This window comes from Eublepharis macularius, chromosome 2 (assembly GCF_028583425.1).
Source record: "Eublepharis macularius isolate TG4126 chromosome 2, MPM_Emac_v1.0, whole genome shotgun sequence".
Classification (NCBI taxonomy): Eukaryota; Metazoa; Chordata; class Lepidosauria; order Squamata; family Eublepharidae; genus Eublepharis; species Eublepharis macularius.
This window is the reverse complement of record NC_072791.1, coordinates 21,086,966-21,110,224: the sequence shown is the minus strand read 5'-3', so window position 1 is coordinate 21,110,224 and position 23,259 is coordinate 21,086,966. Positions and strand designations below refer to the sequence as shown.

At 46.6% G+C, this 23,259-nt stretch overlaps 1 protein-coding gene across 2 annotated transcripts; it reads right to left on the bottom strand.

The window, feature by feature from the left end:
• Positions 1–3,147: 3,147 nt before the first annotated feature.
• CKB (creatine kinase B) lies at positions 3,148–20,165 on the bottom strand. 2 transcript variants are annotated; one of them, XM_054972349.1, is made up of 8 exons: positions 20,071–20,165; positions 18,364–18,579; positions 16,008–16,162; positions 14,061–14,193; positions 12,491–12,662; positions 9,005–9,128; positions 7,638–7,827; positions 3,148–3,566 (listed from the first exon to the last, which is right to left on the bottom strand). In XM_054972349.1, exons 2-8 carry the CDS (start codon positions 18,554–18,556, stop codon positions 3,388–3,390), a joined length of 1,146 nt encoding a protein of 381 aa, XP_054828324.1. In that variant the 5' UTR covers positions 18,557–18,579; positions 20,071–20,165; the 3' UTR covers positions 3,148–3,387. The 2 variants fall into 2 exon arrangements, with proteins under 2 accessions (XP_054828324.1, XP_054828322.1); XM_054972347.1 differs by lacking the exon at positions 20,071–20,165 and adding an exon at positions 18,986–19,004.
• Positions 20,166–23,259: the final 3,094 nt, after the last annotated feature.

Below are 23,259 nucleotides of genomic sequence, written 5' to 3'. Positions count from 1 at the left end.
CCCATGCTATAAGCAGGGCTTTTTTTCAGCAGGAACACTATGGAAGAGAGTTCCGGAACCTTCTTAAAATGGTCACATGGCTGGTGGCCCCGCCCCCTGATCTCCAGACAGAGGGGAGTTTAGATTGCCCTCTGTGCTGCTTGGCAGCATGGAGGGCAATCTAAACTCCCCTCTGTCCGGAGATCAGAGGGCGGGGCCACCAACCATGTGACCATTTTCACCTAGGGCAATTTAAACTTTAAAAAACTCCCCCCTTGTTCCAGCTGACCCAAAGTGACATAATTGTGCGGTCTTGAGTTCCACCACGGAGTTCCACCTCCTCTTTTCCCAGAAAAAAAGCCCTTGCTATAAGTATTTTAGCAACTGTAAGGGCATGTGGAGGGTCCATTGTCACTGACCATCAGTTGGGTTCCATGAGACAGTTTATAAGTACATAAATATCCTCAAAAAATGAGTATTCTAATACATTCTAATTAATATGACTAATGATTTCCTCCCCAAAGGATGAAATAACTGGACATGTTCAAAGCATATACTTATGAGATGCATCTTGTATGTTCCAATGCCCACAACTGGACACTGTACTGAAAGCTGTGACATCCAGTATACGTGAAACATGATTTTTTTTTTGCTGAGTAAGTCATAGCTTAAGATCCATAGAAGCTTAAAGTCATATGCCATTGTTTTGGCAGAGCTGGGCCATCTAGCTCACTGTTTGAAATGGTTTGTTAGTGTTTTAATGTTTGCCACCTTGGGAGCCCTGTTTAGGGTGGAAAGGCCGCATACAAGTGTTTTAAATAAGTAAATAAAATTGTAGCGAGTTCTAGAACTGCTATATCTTTAAGGACACTGAGATGAAAAACAATAGTCCAAGATTCCCCATACAGTGCAGAACAAAATATGACACTCCGTACTGTTTTTACTTGAAGCTTCCCCATAGTGAAAAGTGACAGCTTTTTAGAAAGTGTAGAATAATAGTATCCTGAGTTTTGCTTTGGTTTGACCAGTAAAACCTGCTGCTCTAGGCTGCTATGATAATTGTTGCTTTGTTTCTGTTCTAAACTGAACCCTTCTTCCAAAGGCAGTCTCCCTACAGCTACAGGCCAGGTGAGAATTTTAAGTGAAACCTAAACACATCAGCTCTGATTTTATGAATGACTTCCATGCATACTAGACTGTCTCAGCCAGAAAGAGAGCTCTCTCTTTCCAAATAACTTCACTTGTGCAAGATCAGTGCTCTTGCTCAAACAGGCTTTAGAGGAAGCGTGCTGTCCAGCAGAGACTATCAAGCACGCATGGAACTCATTCATACGATCTAAGCCTGCGCCACTAGGGCCACAAAAGGGAGATGGGGAGGACATCTCACATTTTCTAGTTACACCAACTAGGAAAAAGTGGATAGACATTCCTCACTTGGTGAATAAGCCTATAATTCTGTAACTTATTGTTCTGTTGATTAAGGTTACAAGCGGCCATGTTTGTTCAAAGCAAAATCTTAACAAAATCTTAAGACAATACAAAACAGCTTGCAAGCTTTTGCATTTGACTCTGATTAGGCACAGTAGTGAAGTTCAGCTGTTGGCTGTGTCCAAAACCTGAACAGCTTCTATCTACATCCATGACAAATACTGTGGTAATAGGAAAAGGACCTCCATATTGCACCCTTCCGCCCAAAGCCCTCCGACAGCCTGTGGCAAGAAAAACATCTCTACCCACAAACTGCATATATTAATGATGGTTTACTGTCTTAAGAGGACAGATTTTGCTTATTTCTGCATGAAAGCTATTTTGGTGCAGTGGTTTGATTGTCAAACTAGGCTCTGAGTGCAAATTCTCAATCATCATCATTATCGATTTATATACCGCCCTTCAGGACAACTTAATGCCCACTCAGAGAGTATGCCATTATTATCCCCACAACAAAACACCCTGAGAGGTGGGTGGAGCTGATGAGAGAGCTGTGACTGACCCAAGGTCTCCCAGCTGGCTTCAAGTGGAAGAGTGGGGAATCAAACCTGGCTCTCCAGATTAGAGTCCCGCGCTCTTAACCACTACACCAAACTGGCTCATGATGCTCCCTGGATAATCTTAGGTCTTTCTCACCTACCTTGCAAGGCTACATTGAAGTAAGGAATATAGTGCCCTGAGTTCTTTGGGAAAAGAATGGAACAAAAAGAAACTAGGTATTACTTGGCTTTTATTAGGGCCAAAGGAGTTGCACCTTGACTTTCTTTCAAATGGCCTGGGAAACAAGAGTTTTTTCTGGTGTTGGAACGGGTATAGTCACATATGCCAGATATCTGCTTCTTCTGTGCCATTCCAGAATGTATTGCTTCATACTTTTGATATACCAAGTCAAAAATACTTTGGACAATTGGGGTATGGTAAGAGGACACAGCCATTTATATGGTCAGAAGAACCTAAACAGCCATTGTTTTATAGGAGAATGTATTTATAAAGTGCCTGAAACTTGGATTCCTCCCATATGTGGTTGGCCTTCCTTGAAGGCAAATCTGCAGGAGGTTTTGCTCCGCCTGACCCTTGCTTTCAAGGACTGGATGGTCAACTAAAGGCATGGTCCTTTCTGCAGGGGATTCTTATGTCTGAAACTTTCTCCTAACAGCTGTTCACCAGGTCTACCTAGTTCAGATATCAAATGAAAGCCTTCCTTCTTCACCTAGACTAGTTGCCAGCTGCTGTTCCAAACAGTCCAGGGTTTTGCACATTGATGTTTTTAGGTAGTAGAAGGTTGTAAAAAAAATTATAGGAGACCAGAAACCATTTGTGGGCTTCAAGACACACATCAGCAAGAGCCAATAGACACCATGCTGGCGATTCCCAGTCCTAGGATGAAAGAGCTGGAGATTTATGTTAAAGGGTCATACTAGACATCAGAGAATCACCTCTCTTGGCTAGTTCTTTTAGAAGGCAAGCAGCTAAACAGGGCCTGGTTTTGACCCCTTCCCAACATGTCCCTAATCCAAATAAAGGTTTTAGGGCTGTAGGTGGACTTTCAAAGACAACAGGAAGATCTACCCATGTCTCTTCTGTTTTGGCTTACAGCATTAGCTCTGTCCTTCCTAAAGATCCAGGATCCCTTTCCCCACACTTTTTGCAAGAAAACACCACTTAAGAATCCACTGCAACTTCATCAGGCCAAACAATGGTTTATTTCAGTTTGTCAGTGACATCTCAGCCATCAAAAAAATAAACTCTAACACATATGGATGGAAGACTTTTCTACAAGTGTTACTAAGTGGAAATTTTCTTCTTTTGACTCCAACAGGTTTTTGTGTTTTTGTTTTTAAACTGGAGTGTTTCTTCTTTTGATTATTTCATCCAATAAGTTAGGAAGAAGCATGGACGGGAGCAGGGTTAAAGTGCTTTTCATTTCTGAGCTGGGATGAGGTCGTCAATGGACTGGCCTTTTTCAAGGCATTTCTCCATGTCGATCAGCAGCTTCACCCCGTCAACCACCATCTGTACTAACTCCACCTCAGAGAATCCAAGGCGGTCAGCATTCGAGACATCAAAAACGCCCCCCACAGCAGCTGTATCTACACCACCTAAAACAAAAAATACAAGCCAGGATACAGATTAAGTTGACCGGCAGAATCATTAACACAGACAGCTGTCCCTACAGTACTATTTAAGAGACTCTTGCAATAATTGTTAAGTTATAGAACTAACATTCACGGTGTGCAGAGATCAATAGGCTTAGACTGGAGTAACTCTGTATAGGATTGTACTACCAGAGTCAAAAGAGTTCCAGCAAGATTAGCAGAATCTCCTAGGGAGGTTTTGTAGATGTCTATCATGTTGCTTACAAAAAAATTCCTTTTCTAACACAACATGGAGATGGGAAAGAGGGGAAATGGTCGACTGAAGACATTTCACAGACCTAAGTTTTATTCCCAGAACTTCATTCATACCCAGAAATTAGCTGTGGGTTAAGTTGAAATAAGAGAATGTGCTCCTTTTTTTCAGCAAAGGCCAATTGAACTTCATAACTGTTTATGATTAACTTAAGTGTTCCATGAGTTCAATTAAAACTATAGGAACCATAAAAGCTATGATCAATATCCTTCGAGGAACTGGGAAAGAGTAATCCTGCCAGTCATCTTGAACCAAAAAAGCAAGGTAGAAGTTTTTAGGAATGTAGAGCCCTGTTGGAGCAGACCGGTGATATATTTAGTACAAAGAAAAAGGTGGACACGCAATCCAAGGAGACCATACAACAACTCAGTGTCTATTAATCAGCATTCACATTTCATTAGAACACCTTTCAAACTTTCTAAACAGTGTCCATTTCATATATCATCCTGATTATTAGTCCACCAAAATTATTCTATTATATAATTTCCTTTCTTGTCACAGGCAAAGAACCGTCGTGGCCGCTCAGATGAATTAAGAGCAGTCCATGGTATTCTTGAAAACCGAGCCCCTCCCGAAGGAAGCTCCCAGCGGGGGGTTGGCAACGGGTGTGCCGGCATTGGTTGTACCCCGTTTCACTGTTCCTTGCTTCTTCACCAGCCTCTTTCAACTTGCAATGTAACTCTTCAGTTATCAGTTTCAATGCACTGAAGTCAATTTCCTTGGTTAAGGGAGCCGCATCCTGTCTCATGCAGCAACCAAGCGATTGCTCTCAAAGCCATAAGGGCCTCCTCCTAGTATTGCCTCCCAGAAGATTGCTGCCTCTAGGTATCGATGTTCCCTTTAGTCACCATGGCTAGTAGCTACTGATGGAACAGGATAGATCTGCCAATTGCTCAGAGTGCCAGGATGAATAAGTACAGAGAATCTCCCATCTAAGTTCACTAGGAGGCTCTAATTGGTGCAAAATGCTGCAGCTCGCCTATTATCAGGAGCAAGCAGGAGCTTGAACATCACTCCCAGCCTACAGTCACTCCATTGGCTACCCATCAGTTACCGTGCTCAGTTCAAGGTATTGGTTGTTACATACAAAGCTTTTCATGGGCCTTGGTCCAGCATACCTACGGGACCGCCTCCCTCCCTATGTCCCTCCACAGCAGCTTTGCTCATCTGAACAGAGTCTCTTGCAGGTGCCAGCCTGTACATGGGTGAAATCAACAGAAGCCCGTACACAGGCTCTCTCTGTGGTGGCCCCTACCCTATGGAATGGCCTACCTGAAGAGGTCAGGAGAGCCCCCCATCCTCCTGGCTTTCCGCAAACAATGCAAAACTGAATTATTCAAAAAGGCCTTTTTCTCAGCTAAGAGGGTGGTATTGTAGGAAAGGGGTTCCAGATGTTTCGCTAATGAGTTAGGAACCATAGATTTCACCATTATGTTGCCTTACATATTATCTGTTGCTTTAAATATGTACTCTTATATACTACATGTGCTTCATGTTGTTTAATGTCAGTCCTAGAACTGATTATGTTCTGTTCCAGCAATTCTCCAACCCCATACTGGATCCTTGCTAATGGTATGTCTGTGTAAACTTGTATTCATTTACCCTCTGACACTGTTTATGGAAATGTCCTTGCCACTGTATGGAAAGGTCCTTGCCACTGATTGTACTAACCTCACACTGTGTGATCTGCCTTGAGTCTCAGTGAGAAAGATGGACTATAAATGACACAAATTAATATATCTTTCTATGCTTTCCCAAGTAAATCAGATGCAAATAGTTAAGTAGCACAGTGCAAAAAACACACACCCAGTCTGCAGAAGTATAGCCAACAATTTCCCCATTTTTGTCTGAGGAATATATGGAAGAACTTTGAATAAGTTTCACTGGTGGGGGAGCCCATCCTTCAAATTCATAGCCAAGCCAGGGGTTAAACTGGAGGTTCCAGTTCACGTCTATTGTCATTCTGAACCAGCACCTCCCGCAAAAAGTAGCCAGGCTCATTCATTTCAGGCCCAGCTCCTGAAGGCTGCTGGGCTGACTGCCAACATGAGCTCCTCCACAAAAGGAGAGAGATTTAGACATGGTGTAATAGAGTACTGAAGAGGGAACGCGAAAGACCCATACAAATTCTGTAGAGACGCAGCACAAAATTCTTATTATTTTGGCTAGCACCTGTCAAAGTCACAGGCAGTGAGACTGATGGCCGCACCAACAAGTTGGAGAATTAAAGGCTTGTCTTGTTATATTTAATTATCTATGAAGAGACTGTTAGAAGCCCACTGGGATTTAACCTGGTTTTGTCTCATTAAAGCTTTTGTGGGGGCACTCTCTCTCAGCAATACGGAGCCCATTAGTTTAATGCTGAGCGCAACTAGTTTGCAAAAACCAAAAAGGTGATCATCATTTAAATCTGTCAGCTTTAACAACTCTGTATTCCCTGAACTGTGCGCACCTGCCACACATCATGGCAACATCTTAGCTGTGCTTTTGTTTTTGTGCTTCATGTCTCCAGTTCGTATCTTGAGTATAGCCAGGAGGTGTGAGACCTTGTGAGCCAAAGGGATCGTGGCCCTTAGATCTTAGCCTGTGTCCTCTTGGACTCTGGATCAAGCACAAGATAATTCACTCTCTTTTTTCATGTATTTAAATTATATCTTGATTTTGTGCAAGATGCTTTGTCCCCCATTGGGGCGCAAAGCAGCCAATGAACATGCTACCTAATTACAAGAAATGAGAGCAAGATGGAAGAGGGATGCTTTGGGAATTATTTAACAGGCAATTGCCTCCAGCCTCCCTTGCTGCTCTGGTCTAGCTGCCTTCTTATCAGTCTCTGCTGGGAGCAGGCAGTTTTGCTCCAGCTCTGTGTTCGGAGTCAATCACATCCGAGCAGAACCTAGTCTCCGGATGCTACCTGTAGTGTCTCTACCTGAGTGTCTGTTCTCTGGCCCCTCCAGTAAGGAGGCACAACCAGATCAGCAATTCATTCAGAATTATGAATGGGGTGGGAGCAAGCATCACTCTTGCGGCCTGGAAGAGTTGCTTCTACAGTACGGAGAAGGGACACAGGCCTCCTGTTACAAAAAGAAAACAAGAACACCACTCCAAGCTTGGGAAGCTACCCAGAAAACCAGTCCGTCTATGCCTCCAAGCATCTTCAGCACTGAATCAACAGAGGCCCAAAATAAACTTATCGCCATGGTAATTTACTACACTGGTCTGTAGGAATTCACCCGTGTTTATATGAAATTTTTGCAAACAGCTCTTATGTTCCATATTTAGCTCCGTTATTAAAAATTAGGATTTCATGTGGTCCTTCTCTCCGCTTAACAGATTGGCCCAGCTGGGCTCCATTTCTAGAAGGGAAGCAACTCCACTGCATTTTCCAAATGCCTGAAGAACTTATTCTTTTCCTCAAATGCTCTCTGCAGCAAGTAACTCTAGATGCGGATGGGGCCTCCAACTTGAAAGTGAGAAGGTGCATTTTGCCATTTTAGAGATAGCAAAACTACATCCAAGAGATACTGTGTCGCCAGATCCATGGTCAGGTGGCACCTTAACCCAAGTCTCCAAATACAAGACAGTAGCCACCAAGCTGACCCAAGTAAACAAATCACCCTTAGAGAAACAACAGACACTGCGGCCTGTTTCAACCTTCTTTACCACAACAACAGAAACTGCAGGCATGCTACCCTCACGCAAAGCGCCCCTGTTCTTTTCATCCTGAAAAGGCAACACAAAACAAGTGGGATTCTGTAGCTCACCTGTGCCGCGTTTCTGCAGCCTCAACCGTTTGAGGATTTCACCAAACTTCTCATGCTTGCCAAGGTGGGGTATCTTAATATGAACGCCAGCACGGAGACCCGTACCAAGGTTGGAAGGGCAAGTTAAGATGAAGCCAAGGTGAGGGTTCCACATGAATTCATAGCCTTTGGACTTGAAGAGATTTTCAATCTAGGCACAAAGAAATACTAGCATGAAAGATCGGTTCCTTTCCCTGAAGGCCAGCTTAGAGAGCCTCCTTTTTCAGTTTTCTCTACAGACGATTTAAGCTCCACCCCATCCCTAGAGATCATAACGGGGTGGGCAAAGTTAGTGCTCTCTTTGGGGGGGGGGAAGTCGCTACAAGGTGGGCTCAAGATACATGGCGCAAAAGTCTCTGAAGCAGCTTTAGAAATCTCCTTATTTCCCCCACTGCAGTTTGATGCTTCAAGTTAGGAACACCATTGTAAAAAAAATTCAGCAGATAAGGTAGAAGTCAGCTAGAAGAAAAAGCTGTCAGAGTTAAAGCCAGCTAGTTTAGCCAGTGTCCGAACAGCCCAAAAACTAGGGTTGCTAAACTGGAAAACAAGAGACACTGAAACCTTGTTAAAACTTCTTATTCCTTTCTAACAGAAATATGGGGTGGGGTGGAGATCACCTGGCCTTGCAGGCCACAGACCAGTGCCCTGTTGATGATCCTATGGCATGCATCCAACCATGCCAGTGTGGCCTAGTGGCTAGAGCATTGGACTAGGATCTGGGAGGACCCAGGTTTGAATTCCCTCTGTATCACGGAAGCTTGCTGGGCCAGTCGTACACTCTTAGCCTAACCTACCTCGCAGGGTTTGTTGCAAGGAGGAAAGGAGAATGATGTAAGGGTCTCCTTTGGAGGAGATGGGGTATAAATAAACAGTCCTTCATATGGGTCTGCCTTAGGATAACTGGTTCCCTGTACTGAATGGGTAATAGACATATAATGCTGCTCTAGCAAGCAGTGCTAGACAGATGTATCTTAAACCTGCAGATATGCTAAACAGGCTATTTAAGCTTAACGTTCCAACAGGGAATTCTCAAGACAAGCTTGTTTTATACAGGAGGAGAGACACAAAGTCAGTGTTCTTACACCTCTGCTTCTCCCAATACAGTCAGGACAGAGATTCCAGTCTTAAACAGCCAGGTTCCATTGATGGGGGAAATTCCCTGCCCTCCTACAAGCATAGTGCACCAAAAGCGCCATCCGAAACACAGCAGCAGCAGCTCTGAATTCCCGGTTATTTCAGTGCCAAAGTCAGCACTTTGGGTTGCTGCAGGCTGCTCTGCAATGCACAAGTCCGCCTCGGAATGCTTCCTCTGCCCCCACTCTGTTTACCTGCGTTAGCCCAGTACAGAAGCGGGTGAAGACTTCCTTCATGTTTCCCCCTTTCTGCATGGAAATAACTCTAAGATGGTCTTCCTCATTGATCCACACAAGGAAGGTCTTGTTGTCGTTGTGCCTTGAAGAGAGACAAACCAAGACAGCTGTAGAGCCTTCCCCGAGGACTTTATTCAGCATTTTAATCCCTACCAAATCATCTTCATCTTTTGAAATGCCTTCTACGTAGACTGCTGAAATTCTCGATTACTTTGGGGTAGCCCCAGTAGAAGTATACCAAGCCGTGTGCTGGTTCGCGTTTCATTGATCAGCCATAATCATAGAACTGGAAGGGTCCTCTAGAGTCATCTAGTCCAACCCCCTGCACAATGCAGAAAATTCAGATACCTTATACATAGTGACCCTTACTCCATGCCTAGAAGATGAAAATACCATCAGGATCCCTAGCCAAACTGGTCTGGGGGAAATTGCTACCTGATCCCAAGGTAGCAATCGGCCTTACCCTGGACATGTAAGAAGGGGCCACGAGAACTAAGCACTGAGAACAATTTCTTACTGGTTGCTTGGCCCATTTAGTCCTTTGCCATGATGGTGAGAGGGAGAGACTAGGGTCTGGGAGACCCAAATTCAAATCCCTGGTGTACCATGGAAAATCACAGGATGAACTTGGGCAGGTTACTCTCACAGCCTAACCTACCTCACAGGGTTGTTGCAAGGATAACACAAAGGGGAGAATTATGTAAGTCACTTTGAATTCCTATGGGAGTTGGGAGTGAAGCATAAATATCTTACTTTTAAATGCCAACTTTGTGATTTAAAAGACAATTCCACCCTGCCTTGGTTGTTGTGGATTTTCCGGGCTGTATAGCCATGGTCTTCGCACTGTAGTTCCTACAATGCCGAGACCACAGCTATACAGCCTGGAAAATCCACAACAACCATCGTTCTCCGGCCATGAAAGCCTTCGACAATACCACCCTGCCTTGTTTTAGCGGCACTGAAGTTGTGGATATGGGACACAAGACTGGCATCAGCCACGGGTAGGGTGGGATATCTGCCAAATCCCACCACTTGGCAGAGCTCCCCGCCATCAATCCAAAGAGCATGGCCTATCTGCTCCCACCAGGAAGTGAGCAATTGCCCCCAAATGAGGCGACTTCCTCTTCCTGAAGAGAAACAAGCTGTGACTTTAGCTCCCTTTGTACCAGCAGGGCCACCGTAGAGGAGAGTTTGCATGCCAGGCCAATGGAGTGAGCCTGTGCCAGCAGCACTATGCTGGGTGGGGTGGAGGGATTCGATCAGCTGCCCAGAGTCTTCAAAACCTGGGACAGCCCTGGTTTTTGTAGGGCACTCAACACAGTGCTTCTAGTGCAACTCAGCACAAGCAGAGAAGCAGTAAACGAGGAAGGCGCACGTATTTGTGCAACACTGAGAAAACCCAGGTTCAGAAAGTTCTCAGTCCACGTCCGGCTCCTTGGATCACCCCTTTGTGCCTTTGCTTAACCAGCTTGCAGGTTCCCCAAGCAGACGTGTCACCGCTTGCCCACACAAAAGGTAAATCTTGGAACACCCAAATAGTTTAGTGGGATGCTACTGCAGCCGGCCTCCAGATCTGTATTTTCAGCTACCATGGACAGCACTGCCAGTACGTTCACTGTGTGCTAGCGATTAACTTCACCAAGGAGTGCAGTGGAAAATTACACCAAGAAAATAAAAAAGGTTGCCAGCTAGGGATCTCTTACAGGACTGACTGTTGCACAGGTACAGGGTGAGCTTTAGACTGGGGCTTTGGCTTTTCCAAAACTTTTTTTTTTAAAAACCCTGTACATGAATAGGGAATCAAATGCTTGAGACAGGAGTCAGTCTAAAACAGAGGTGGTTTGCCCTTGCTTGCCTCTGCAACCTGGGTCTTCGTTGAAGGTCTCCCATCCAATTACTAACCATAGCTGACCCTGCTTAGCTTCTGAGATCTGATGAGATCAGGCTCACTTGGGCTATCCAGGTCAGGGTTCCGTGCATGTTTATTGGTCCAAATTCCCCTGTGTTTGGGCCTCCACGTAACTAGCTGCACACTTAGCAAGATATTGTTCAGAACAGGCAGGAGCAGTTGGGAACCTGCCTAGACAGCCTGTTAAGCAGAAACAAAGTACACCTTGTATTTTCACTGGGGGAGAATGCCAATGCTGTTATCTCAGCTACTGGTTTTATTTACTACGTTTATACTCCACTTCTCTCCCCAATGGGGACCTAAAGTGGATTATGACGTTCTCCCCTTCTCCATTTTATCCCCACAAAAACCCTGTGAGGTAGGTTAGGCCGAGAGTCTGAGACTGGCTCCAAGTTACCCAGTAAGCTTCCATAGTAGAGTGGGGATTTGAACCTGGTTCGCCCAGACCCTCGGTGCAACAGAATTATTCGAAGCTCATGTCCTCCTGTTTAGTTTGCATACTGCATAAGGGATCCCAGGTTCAAATCTCCAGCTACCCATGGCAATTAAAGAGCGAGTCTTGGGGCCAACACAGCTGCCCACCTGAAACTATCTCCATGGAAATTAGTGGATGACCTTAAGCAGGTCACTCTCTCAGTCTTACTTCCCTCACAGGATTGTTATAAGTAGCAGATACAGAAGAATCTCGAATGCAGTCCCAAATGCCGTGCAGGAAGGACAGGATACGGTGATCTATTCACACAACAGGGCTGCCCTCCTTTGGCACAGAAGCCAACTCCTGTGAACCCAGAATATTCAACCATCCTGGTTGCCAGCTTACAACTACACTGCATCGCAACGGTTTCATCGTACCCATTCTTTCTTTTCGGACAAGCCTGAGGCCATAGAAAGCCCTACCAACTCCAGGCGGTCAGATCTTGCAGAAAAGATTCTCTGGGATGATTTCGCAATAGCCACTCACCATGAAACTGGAGTATCAAATGGGTGGTGAACATACAGCTAAAGGGCATTCTCTCTTCTGCTGAAATATCGTCTTAAAAAGTCTAACGAGCTACTGCAGCCACTGACCCTGTTCACCAAGACAAGAGGCTGCTGCAGTTTTTTTGGAATGCATTTCTTCTGCAGAAGAACGGGCAAAGATCCATAGTCATTTTTCCCAGCATACTAATAGCCAGGAACAATATAAGAAGTCCCTGGAAGGTCTATTGCAAGATAAACATTTGCACAGCAACCACTCCATTAAACCTCACATCAAGAGAAGTCCAGAGACACAAGCCCATCTCTCTTTAGTAGGAATGTTCTCCCTCCATGAGCCTTGGAGGGGGGGGGAAATTAACACACCAGACCGGCTGCATTGAAATACATCTAGAAGATTTTGACACGTGCAAGACTTGATGTTAGTAAGTCAAGTTACAAACTGAGTATAGCCGTTTTACAGTCGACGGCATTTGAAATGCAGAACCCTATCAAGACTATATATTGCTGCAGCCATCTTTACTTCCTGCAATGAGCCATTCCTGGGGAACGTCACTCACCAGATGCCCCGCCCATCGGGCCAGTCCCGTGCCATCCCAGAGGCCAAGAGCAAAGGGGAAACGGGCTTGTCAAACAGGAAGTGGTCATCAATGAGCTGTTGCTGCTCAGCGTCTGTCATGTTCTTCAGAGCATAATATTTCCCGTTGAGGTCTCCTTCCAGGCTAGCCAGAGCTGGAAAAGGGCAGAGATATTTTTTTGGGTGGGCATGAGGAGAAGAGAAAAAGTAATATATACAGAAGGCTGCAAAGCCAAGCCCTAGTTTAGTCCACTGGCTCGTATGCCAAGAGTATGGCACAAACACAGCTCAAGAAACAGAGGAGTTAGCCGTGTTAGTCTGTATGTTGCCAAATAGTAAAGAGTCTAGTAGCACCTTTAAGACTAACCAACTTATTTGTAGCATAAGCTTTCGAGAACCACAGCTCTCTGCATCTGACAAAGAGAGCTGTGGTTCTCAAAAGCTTATGCTACAAATAAGTTGGTTAGTCTTAAAAGGTGCTACTGGACTCTTTAGTATGCTGCTCAAGAAAGCTCTGCAGGGCATTCACTTGAGGTTTTAAGAATCATTAATTTTTTTAGAATAATAAAACATATCCTTTTGCTTTTTATGAATGGCTGTAAACAACCTTCACTTTTCTTTGTATTAAATTACTAGGCAGTAAAATGCATGCAATAATTACAATAAAAAGTGAAGCTGCAAAACATTATTAGAATAAAGTATATTGGATGGATAGTTGACGGACCACGTCTTTTGGCAGTCATGTGACCATCCCCAAATGGAAGTCACAAGTTGCCAGCTCAACATACAACTGACACCACGTTCCCCTGACAAGCCAAGAATGATGCGTCTATCCAGGGCTTTTTTTCTGGGAAAAGAGGCGGTGGAACTCAGTGGGTTGCCCTTGGAGAAAATGGTCACATGGCTGGTGGCCCCGCCCCCTGATCTCCAGACAGAGGGGAGCTTAGATTGCCTGCGCGGAGGGCAATCTCAACTCCCCTCTGTCTGGAGATCAGGGGGCGGGGCCACCAGCCATGTGACCATTTTCAAGAGGTTCCGGAACTCTGTTCCCCCACGTTCCCCATGAAAAAAAGCCCTGCGTCTATCATTAAAAAGTCCCCAAGGCCCAGTTTCCTGACCTTAACACAGCTTGGATCAGTCCATGGTGGCTCTCTTGAAAGAGAAATGTCGTCTATCACATTCTGCGTATCAGATTTTGGTCCAGCTAGGAGTACAACAGCCAGCCCCCCAAGTATCTTGCACAAGAAGAAATATTTATAACCCAACTCCCCCCATGGCTCAAGGCAGTTTCCAACCCCAGATGATCTGAAATGTACAATAAGCCCCCTAAGTAATCTCCTAATCCTACAAGTCATCTGCTCCTTGACACCCCAGTTAAAAAGCCTGACAAATACAGTACTTCCTGAACACCTCTAGAGCCAGCACACACACACAAACGCACATGGCCCATTTCACATTCCTTTCCCATGTGAACCGTCAGCATCTAGCGATCCCAACGTGATGGCCTTATTGTGCATTTGCCGAATTCAACAAGCAACAGCAGCATCCTTTACCTTCTACAGAAAGCTTCTCAATCGCACGCCTCTCCCCTCTACTGCAATGAGGCGGCAGACAGAAGCCACGGATGCTCCTACCGGTTCGGACTCGTGAACTTAGAACATAGTTGGGGTCCAGGTCATCGCCTCCCTACAAGAGAGAAGAGGGGGAAAAACTTGAAGCTGCCCCATCCCCACGGCACAAGATGCACAGTCACGTTATGTCTTGAGCCGGAGGCTTTGCATGTGGTAAATTAAACCAAGGAGGATTTGGCAATTCCAGAAGTCACCGGGTTCAGCTTTGCAGCTAAAGCCATTCATTGGTAGATCAGGTGGCACGGAACCCTCAGCCAACACCTCACAAGTTCTCAGCCGCCTCCTTCGGCTAGAGCCGCTTACGAGGGAAGAAAATTTAGTCCATGGAGTTGCCAGCAGCCAGAGCGGGGGCGTGAGGAGAGAGGAGAGAGGGTCGTTCCCCTCTAGGACTTTTAAACAAGGCCAGCTTCCAGAAAGCACTGGTTTGCAAAGTCTTGTCGAAGGCCACACTCTTGAACAAATTTTGCCAAGCTCTCTTTTATATTCCCACGGCAGGGAAGCCTGCTCATCTTGGAAGCTGGAAAAGGTTAAGAAGGTCAAATGGAGAGGCCCTGAGGGGAGGGGCTCAGGACGTGGCCCGCTGCTCTCAGAGGACACGGTCGGCCTGCCAGCTCAGACCAACCAGTAACCCTGGGGATCAGTTATACAGCAAAACGCGCATCTAGCTCTCTCCCTTGCACCCAGTGCTTCATATACCTCCTCATGATAATACAAACAAGTGGAGGGAAAGTAGCATCTTTCTCCTGCGATGTGCCGTCAATGCCACCACCCCAAGACAGCTCCCTAACAGGCAACTCAGGCAGTACAGGAGGGTCCCCTTCTTCCTTCCTGCCCCCGATGACAGTTAGTGTGTGTGAATTAATATTTCCTCCCACAAGGTAGGAGAAGGGACAGATTGCTGCTCCCCTGTTCCTTCTAGGACTGCCATTTCTATGCAAACGATGACCGCACTGATCAGCCTGTCCTTCCAGGAATGTTCTTTCTGTCAAGCCGAACGCACATCGAGGCAGGGGGAGAAGACTGTTCATCTCGCAGTGGACCATTATGTAATAGACCTTGTGGGCTACTTCTGGAAGATGGAAATCCGACAACTACAGGCTCAGTTGCAAAATGTTGTGCAACAGCCTATAATATCCATCAGATGCTTTTATTATCGGGGTTTATGTAAATACCTCCCTTTTGTATTACTGTTTTAATTAACTATTTTAATTTTGTGCTATTTTTACTAATAATTTTAACTTTGTAATTTTGTGGTACTCCCTCTATGCTGGTCTTTGACCGTATAATACCTTTGAATTTGGCCTTGTGGGCAAGGGGGCTTAATTTCCATCAGTCTCTTGCCCATTTAAGAGGAACTATTCTGGAAGACTGCAACTCTGGCCGATGGCTCCTGACCAAGCATATACACTAAGGAGCAGATCTACAGTGTTGATAATGCAAAGCCCAGCCAAATCCCATGTCTGTTGACCCAGGTCACGGATTTCTTCTCTAAGCATTCAGCCACTCCAGTTTTAGATTGGTGGTGCACTGGAGCCTTTCTGCAGATGGAAAGTTTTCCATCCACAGAGCATGGCTTTCTCCCCTCCCCTCTCCCATTGCTGCCCAGATGTGCCCCAAACACTGCTACAGGGAACAGCTGCTCTGTGCCAGCAGAAATCCTTCCCTCTACAAAAGGCGCCCGGCAGATCCGAGCCACACCGAGCAATACCAAGGCCAGTCTTATAAGCCGTTACCAAGGAATCTGCCCAATATTGGCTGTGTTAGTAGAGACTGCAGGTACGTGCAGCATCGCCAAGAGCCAAGATTAGTTAGTTGCATGCTATTTTTTTTTAATAAACATTCACAGCTTTTAAAAAGAGGCTTCTCTACCTTCAGGTTATCAGAATTCAAGTCCGTCTTATGCTGGTCTGAAGGCTTGTAGCCCCCATGCCGGTCCTCGATAATGGGGTCAAAGAGTTCCTTAAACACGTCGTAGCACTCTTCGTCGCCAGCCACACACCCAACAGTCATAATGTAGGGATGGCCTTTAGAAAGGAACAAGCCGGGAGAGAGAAGGATTTGGGTGGATGCTCAGAAACAAGCGGGGAGAGTAAAGATGGAGGATGCCCCATTCCAAAAAGATAATAGCTCCAGGGGACAGGTAGGCTATAGTTTTTACATTAAAAGCGTTCTGAAGTGCTAATTCCCCGTCGTTGGGTTCGGTAAAAGCCCAGTAAGATTTTACCATTAGAAATCACATGACATTAAAACAGTTGAAGTTACTACTTTAGCAGAAGGGTCTAGATAGCTGTACTGGGTAAATGTTCAGAATATGTTATTTCGAAGATGTCTACCCATTCTTACTGTTATTACCAAGAATCTTTTTGCTTTTTTAGCAACAAGTATAATCACACAGAAGGGCTTCGTATGCCATTTGGACAGTTTGCCCAAGCAAGAGCTTAAGAGCAAGCCAAAAGACGTTATTCTGCTTCCAAAGTCCCATAAAGGCTTCCCTTAATATTTGCTCCCACCCCACCCTCAAGCCTTTTGTCACTTGCTCATATCCAGGGATGTCTACAGTTTGCCAAGATTACAATTCTGCCCCAGACAATTCAGGTTCCACAACTAGTACACATCATACAAGTCAAGCAACTTGTTTTGGCACAATTCCATTTCTGCAAAGCAGTAAAAATTGCAAAGGCGAGGAGGAGGGAATTACCCAGGGCACCAAAGCCTTCTGGGATTTCAACAGACGTGGCCCTAGGGACCAGAAACTTCACTACTTAAAAAAACAAACTAGCCAAGCTTCTTAGAATTCTACGCTATGTACATTTTCTGTCCTCCCACAGCACTGGATGGAGTATTCCTTGCCCTCTGCTCTAGTGACGCAAGGTTCTCCAGGGACTCACTTCTGTTAGGAATATGCATGATTTGAGTTACATAGAATTGTTTTGCAACCAGGGAGGCAACACACAAGGCAGCTAATTTTGAAAGCCGTGCCCCTAGAACGCTGTGCAGAACCAGGGAAGCAATTTGACTACAGGCATAAAGTCTCCCCCACCAAGACACAGGAACAGGCTTCGACACCCCCACCCCCCCAACATCAGCTCACAGATTCCTATGCAGGACCCTGCCAGGATATAGGCAAAGGCAGAGGTGGTCCGTTTTAGTTCACCCGTGGTCAAGGCATCAACAAAACAGCCCTCCCCTATTGCTCTCCTTGAGCACGTGGTATTCAGAGGTGCACCTTCTCTGAGAATGGAGATCAGAGTAAGTTCTCATGGCAGTTAACAGCCAGTTTTAGATGGCACCAAATTCAGCGTCTTTGCGGACCCTCATCCTCTCTTGTAATGTGAAAAGGGATCAGAGTATGTGTAGGAAAAGAATGATAGGGGGAAATGCTCCTGTCTAGAACTCCACTAATAGCCAGGCTATCCCATCTGTGTTCTTCTTCTGGCCATTTCTTCTCTAGCCACCAGCAAGACCGTCACACATCCAAGGTCAACCTAAACCAAAAAAGCCACCAGGAATATCAACTGGGTCAAAGGGGCTTGCAGGCATTTTTTTACCGGGATTATCAACCCCAGTTTGAATGATATCATCCACGGTGAAGCCACTGGGGGTCTGTCTGTCTGTCTCTCAGTTTCTGGTACAACTCCGGGGACAAGACCTTAGCCTTGTGATTGTTGTGAGCGCTCAGGTCCGGATATTCCTCGTCAGGAGACAGTTTCTGGTTATTAAATGGGGCCATTTTGATATTGCTAGAGTAACAAAAAACAGAAACACTGCAGAGTTAAGACACACAGCAAAACATCACGCCTGCATTTGCTCTCCCCCACCTTGCTTAGTTTACCAAAGAAGTGCCACTAGAAAATAAGCCAACCTGCAGTTGATATGGCAATGAAAAACAGCCTCCCTGTATCCCCCAAGTTCAGTCTTTATTTTGTACAGCCAAAAAGTTTTTTTGTTACCCGTTACCAAGATTTAGCAGGGTCCTTACAGAATTTGGGCGGCATTTGGCAATGCCCAGACGGTGCACCCCATTCATTTTTGGAAACAGCAGTAGCCACATTCCGGCAGGGCAAGATCTTTGCACCAAAGATTTAAACAGCTAGGAATTTTAGTGATCGTTTTTGGAGGCCTCGAGGAGATCTTTCCGATGTCATTTTCAAAGCAGCACTTCCTCGTTAAAATGGAGGGAGAACAGATCCGGGCTCAGAGAAGGAAGATCCCCATAATCCTTTACCTGGGTTGTCAACCCCAGTCTGAATAACGTCATCCACGTTACATCCACTAGAAGTCTGCTTGCCCCGCAACTTGGAGTAGAGTTCCAAGGTCAGGACTTTAGCCATGTGGTTGTTGTGGGCGCTCAGGTCCGGATATTCGTCCTCTGCGGAATTTTTCATCTTCATAAGGTTGTGGCTGTTTGAGAATGGCATGGCAGACACCTGACTGCAAGGCGCTGGGGGAGAAGAAGAAGAAGAAGAAAGGGGAAACCTGTCACCTTGCCTCCTCCAGGGCATCAGCTTGGCCGGCTGCCTCCAGAAAGAAGCTGGCCGAGGAAGCAAGGTCACCTTGCCAGCTGCCCGCCCTACCCGTGTCAACACCGGGTGCTGGCAGGAGGAGAGGGCGGCCAGGTACTCTGCACACAAGGCTCTTCTGGCCTCCTGCTGACCCAGGTCGAACCCCGAGCCAGGAAGCCCAGCAGGAAGCCAAAGGAGCCAGTTAAGAGACTTGCCCAAGGTCAAGGCGACCTAGCAGTGGCAGCGCCAGGAGCAGACAGCCAGCCCGGCCGCTTCCTCTGGCGGTTTCGCAGCGCTTCCCTCCGGCGCGCCTGCCTTCCCCTTTCCCTGGTCTCGAGGGGTCACCTTCAAGGCAAGGCGAGCGGACATTTTTCGCGCGGGGAGGCCGGGCTCTCTACGGGCGCATCGGGTCCCCGCGGCAGCTCCGGCCGGCCCGCAGAGTTCCCGGGAGAGCCGAGGCAGGAAGGCCGGCCCCAGACGCCGCCCCTTGGGCTCGCAGGGCCGAGAGAGACGCCGCGTCTCCCTCTGGGCGAGGCGCGAAAGGATGCGGCTTGCTGGGAAGGAAAGCGAAGGCTGGGGCGGCCCGCATCGGAGCAGGTGACCGGCCGCATCGCCGATCCAGACGCCGGAGGGGAGGGGAGAACCAGCCGGGGCCGAGCAGGGCGCTGGCTGCGAGCGCAGAGCTTTGCGCCCTGCACGGCCAGCCGGGGCACCTCCACCGCCTCCCTTCTTCGCTCCCCGACTGCAAAGCCGACGATGCCACACGCCTTGCCTTCCTTGCACGCAAGGAGACCAGCGCCAGATCGCACCAGATCCCTCGCAAGGAGTGGGTGGCTGGAGGGGCTGGCTTCGGTCGGTCGATTCCTGCAGCCTCTTCTTTCCGCAACTCCGAGGAGACCCGCTGGTCCCAGCGGATCGAACCATCGCCCCGGCCTCCTCAAACGACCCCCTCCGCCCGTCACTGCTGCATCTTCCCAACCCGGCGAGGCAATTCCCCCCCCCCCCAAACGAAACAGCCCCATTATATAACGAATTCCTCCGCTAGTTTAAAGGCTTGGCCGGGGAAACGCTGCAAATACCCTGCTAAATACCTGCTAATCTGGATTTAGACAGTCCAGCGCATGCAGCCGGTATAAATACAGCAAATATTTTGGAAGGGGAAAAGGGGGGAGAGAATACAGGCTCCTTGGTCCCAAGCGTCCATATTAGGCGCTGCTCTGCTACGATGCCCGCTTAGCCCTGCAAAAGGATCTCCTTCCCACCGCCCCCAAAACGGTACTTTGAAAATGCAGGAGGAAGTTCTCTTCCCTCCCCTGGCAGAATTTGTTAAAGGAAAGAGAAAAAAATCAAATTGGTCTTTCTCCTAAACGCCCGATTAGCTCCTCACCCCCAGCTCCAGAGAGCGGCTGGGACCAGCCCCAAGCACTTACCGGGAGCGTTAGAGAAACCGCAAGACTAGCCCTTATTTCCTCCTCCCTCAGCCTCTGCCAACCCCACCGCGCTCCCAGAAAGACCTGCCCGGAGTGGAATCTCTCCCCCCGCCGCCTCATCACTTTTATATACAGCCGAAGCCGGCGTCCCATTGGCTAGTATTTATATTCCATTCATTCCATTGGAGCGCCACTCATGGGGGGGGGGGGATTCTCTTGTTTGTTCTTGCCCATTTTAATGCCCCCCCCCATTTCGCTGTCAGATACTTGGGGGGTGGACTCAAGCCCCAAATCTCAACTCTCTGACAGGGCAAGAAAAGACTATATAATAAAGGAGGGTCGAAGGGTTTTTGATGAATGCTAGAATCCAAAGTATGTTTACTTGGTTGAATGCAGAGGGGCTCGCTTCTGAGTAAACAAGCACGGAATCAAGTGGCATATGATACAAAATCCACACACAGGTTTTTTTTAAAAAAAACTCTTGTTGCATTTTAAAAACGAATTGATTTCTTGCGGTATAGACTTCTATCTAGACGCAGCTTTACTAGATGCATGAAGTGTCATCTTCCTTTAGCATATATACATACAGCATAGAGTGGGAAAAACTGGTGGTGGTGACTATTGCTCGGCTTCCAGCTTTAGGTGCTGATTTATTCCAAGTCTTTCCCCTTCCCGGCTCTTTCCGTGTTTGTGACAAATTTAACAATGACTTTAAAAATGGCTGAAAAGGTTTTAAGGGGCTGGAGCTAGTCTGACTTAAGAGTCATGCGAGTGATGGACTTCCCCTCTGTACAAACACCATTGCAGTTGTCACCAACAATAAGCAGAACAGTATTGCCTAAAATCCACCTTCTGCACTTAAAGGCTGAGCTTAAGGAAGTTTGGGACTTACTCTTAAACTAGGCTAGATTGCAGTCTTTAATTCACAAAGATTTTTTTCCAGAGTTTCCTTTCTCTAATGTGGCTTGTTTCGTATTTTTAAGACCACCACAAAAGCTTTGCGTTGTATGAGTTGTGATGGTTTTGAGAGTGGTAGTTGCAGTAGCTCCCCCCCCCCGCCCCGCCCCTTCATTCCTGCAGCTTCTCTTCCAGCTGCAGTTCCTAGAAAATGTTCCTGTCTCTTTAAGGGCAGCACAGAAAGCAAAATGCCATCGGCTCTTGCATTTTAATGGTAAGAAGGCATTTCAGCAGGTGCAGCTGAGACTGGGTCAGCTACTAACTTTTAACAGGGAACAGACTTCCTTTTAACCCCTTCCATTCCCAGTGAAAAGCAGTGAGCTTTGGGTAGAATTCTTTCTGCCTGTGTCTGAGCTTTTGATGTCTGTAAGGGAAGGTGACTCAAAAAGCTTTTGCTTGGGCTCGAGAACAGCCATTAATCATTCTTCCGAAAACATTTGTTGAAGTTCGCATTGGGCAGAAGAGGGTTAAGGAGTCCTTGGTGCATCTCTGGAAAAGGTGGATAAACAGAAGAGTTGTTAGGATCAGGGTCTTCGCTGGAGGTCAAAGGAAAAGTGGACGTTCAGCTACAGGTATTAGCAGGGGATGGCATTTATGAGCTGGGTAAAGCAACGTCTGCTCACTGTTGCTGCCCGTTGTTAAAAGCAGAGCTACAGAGGGTGGTTGAAAAGTTGGCAAGTAATAATAATGACGATGACAACAACAAAGTTCGATTTCTATACCGCCCTTCAGGACAACTTAACGCCCACTCAGGGCGATTCACAAAGTATGTTATTATTATACTTGGTCATTGTGGCCACAGTTCCAGCCAATCCCCCCACCCTTTAATAAACAGAATCATCAGGCGCAAAGAGGGAAAACATAGTTCCTATGCCTTTAAGAGCTGCATAGTGAGAATGTTGTCAGGCGTACCTGCAGCTGTTAAAGATACAAGAGCCCTCACCACTTTGGGCTTTGGAGAAGAACCTAAGATCACAACAAGATTCAGGGGCATTTCCTCCTTAAAAACCAAATACATTTCCACGGTTTGAGCTTTCAAGAGTCAAGCTCCCTTCTTCAGATACACTTAGAATGTATTTAGAATATTGTCAATATATAAGAAGGGAGCTTTGATTCTTGAAAGCACCGCTGGCATTCAGAGGTTTCCTGCCTCTTAAGGTGGAGATTCCCTTCACTTACTGCGGCTAATAGCCACTGACGAAACTCTATGAATCTGTCTAATCTTTGGTCATAGCCGTCCACTGGCACTGAAGTCTACAACCCTGAGTGCAGCTTTCCCCCACTTAGCAAAATTCTCCCTTCTATACAACTCTTAAAGGTACAGGAGCTGTCTCTGGGTCTGACACTGGGAATTGTACTTTTTATTCATACAAGAAGGGGAGGGAAGGCAGAGTGATACAGTCAGATCTCAGAAGCTAAGCAGGATGGGTGCTTAGTACTTGGATGGGTGACCACCAAGGAAGACTCTGCAGAGGAAGGCAATGGCAAACCACCTCTGCTTCTCACTTGCCTTGAAAGCCCCTTGCTGGGTCGCCATAAGTCAGTTGCAACTTGCCGGCACATACACTCATTCATAAGAGAAACAGAAATCCTCGAGGCTGAAAGGGTTGTGGACTGCAGTGATCTTAAATCTGCTTACCATGCGGATTTATAGGATTGTGCTGTGTAGCGCTGCTAGCAACTTGGAGAAAAACTATCCTGTCCCTTTAATAGAGAATTCACATGGGGAGGGGGAATGGGCAGCTGAGACATCCTATGCAACCTGTATACTTTCCCCTCCTACCTTTGCAGTTGTCTTGATCAACCTGAAGGAGTGGCCGGGGATTCAACAGAACACCAATATTCCTGACTGTTCCGCCTTGGAATGCAATGCCCCCCTCCCAGCTAATGAGTTAGCACAAAGCTGATGCCAAGTTAGCGGACGGAGTTGCTGTTTGCTTCCGTTATGCCCTATTGCGCATTACTAAATAAAGTAAATATTAGGAAAACACCAGATATTAGGAAGGTTCCGGCTCTATTTCACCTAAAGAAAACTAGCCCTGGGATTTCTTGCTGTAGAAAGTGCATAGCAAAACAGAGGGAAGCAGAATGGGAACCTCCCTCTGCAATCTGTGTTTTTTAGAGCTGTAGAAATCCAACAGGTGCAGTGTTCTTTATTCCTTCTCTTATGCCTTGATGTAGAGCAGAACTGCATCTGATAGTTTTTTTTTTGCCTAAAGTCCTGTTATCTGT

Excerpts from the sequence above, each read along its gene's own strand:
- CKB (XM_054972349.1), bottom strand. The coding sequence starts at position 18,556 with ATGCCATTCTCAAACAGCCACAACCTTATGAAGATGAAAAATTCCGCA. Across the intron at positions 7,828-9,004 it reads TCTGTACTGGGCTAACGCAG|ATTGAAAATCTCTTCAAGTC; the intron begins GTAAACAGAGTG and ends CTTTGTGCCTAG. Across the intron at positions 3,567-7,637 it reads GCTGCAGAAACGCGGCACAG|GTGGTGTAGATACAGCTGCT; the intron begins GTGAGCTACAGA and ends TTTTTGTTTTAG.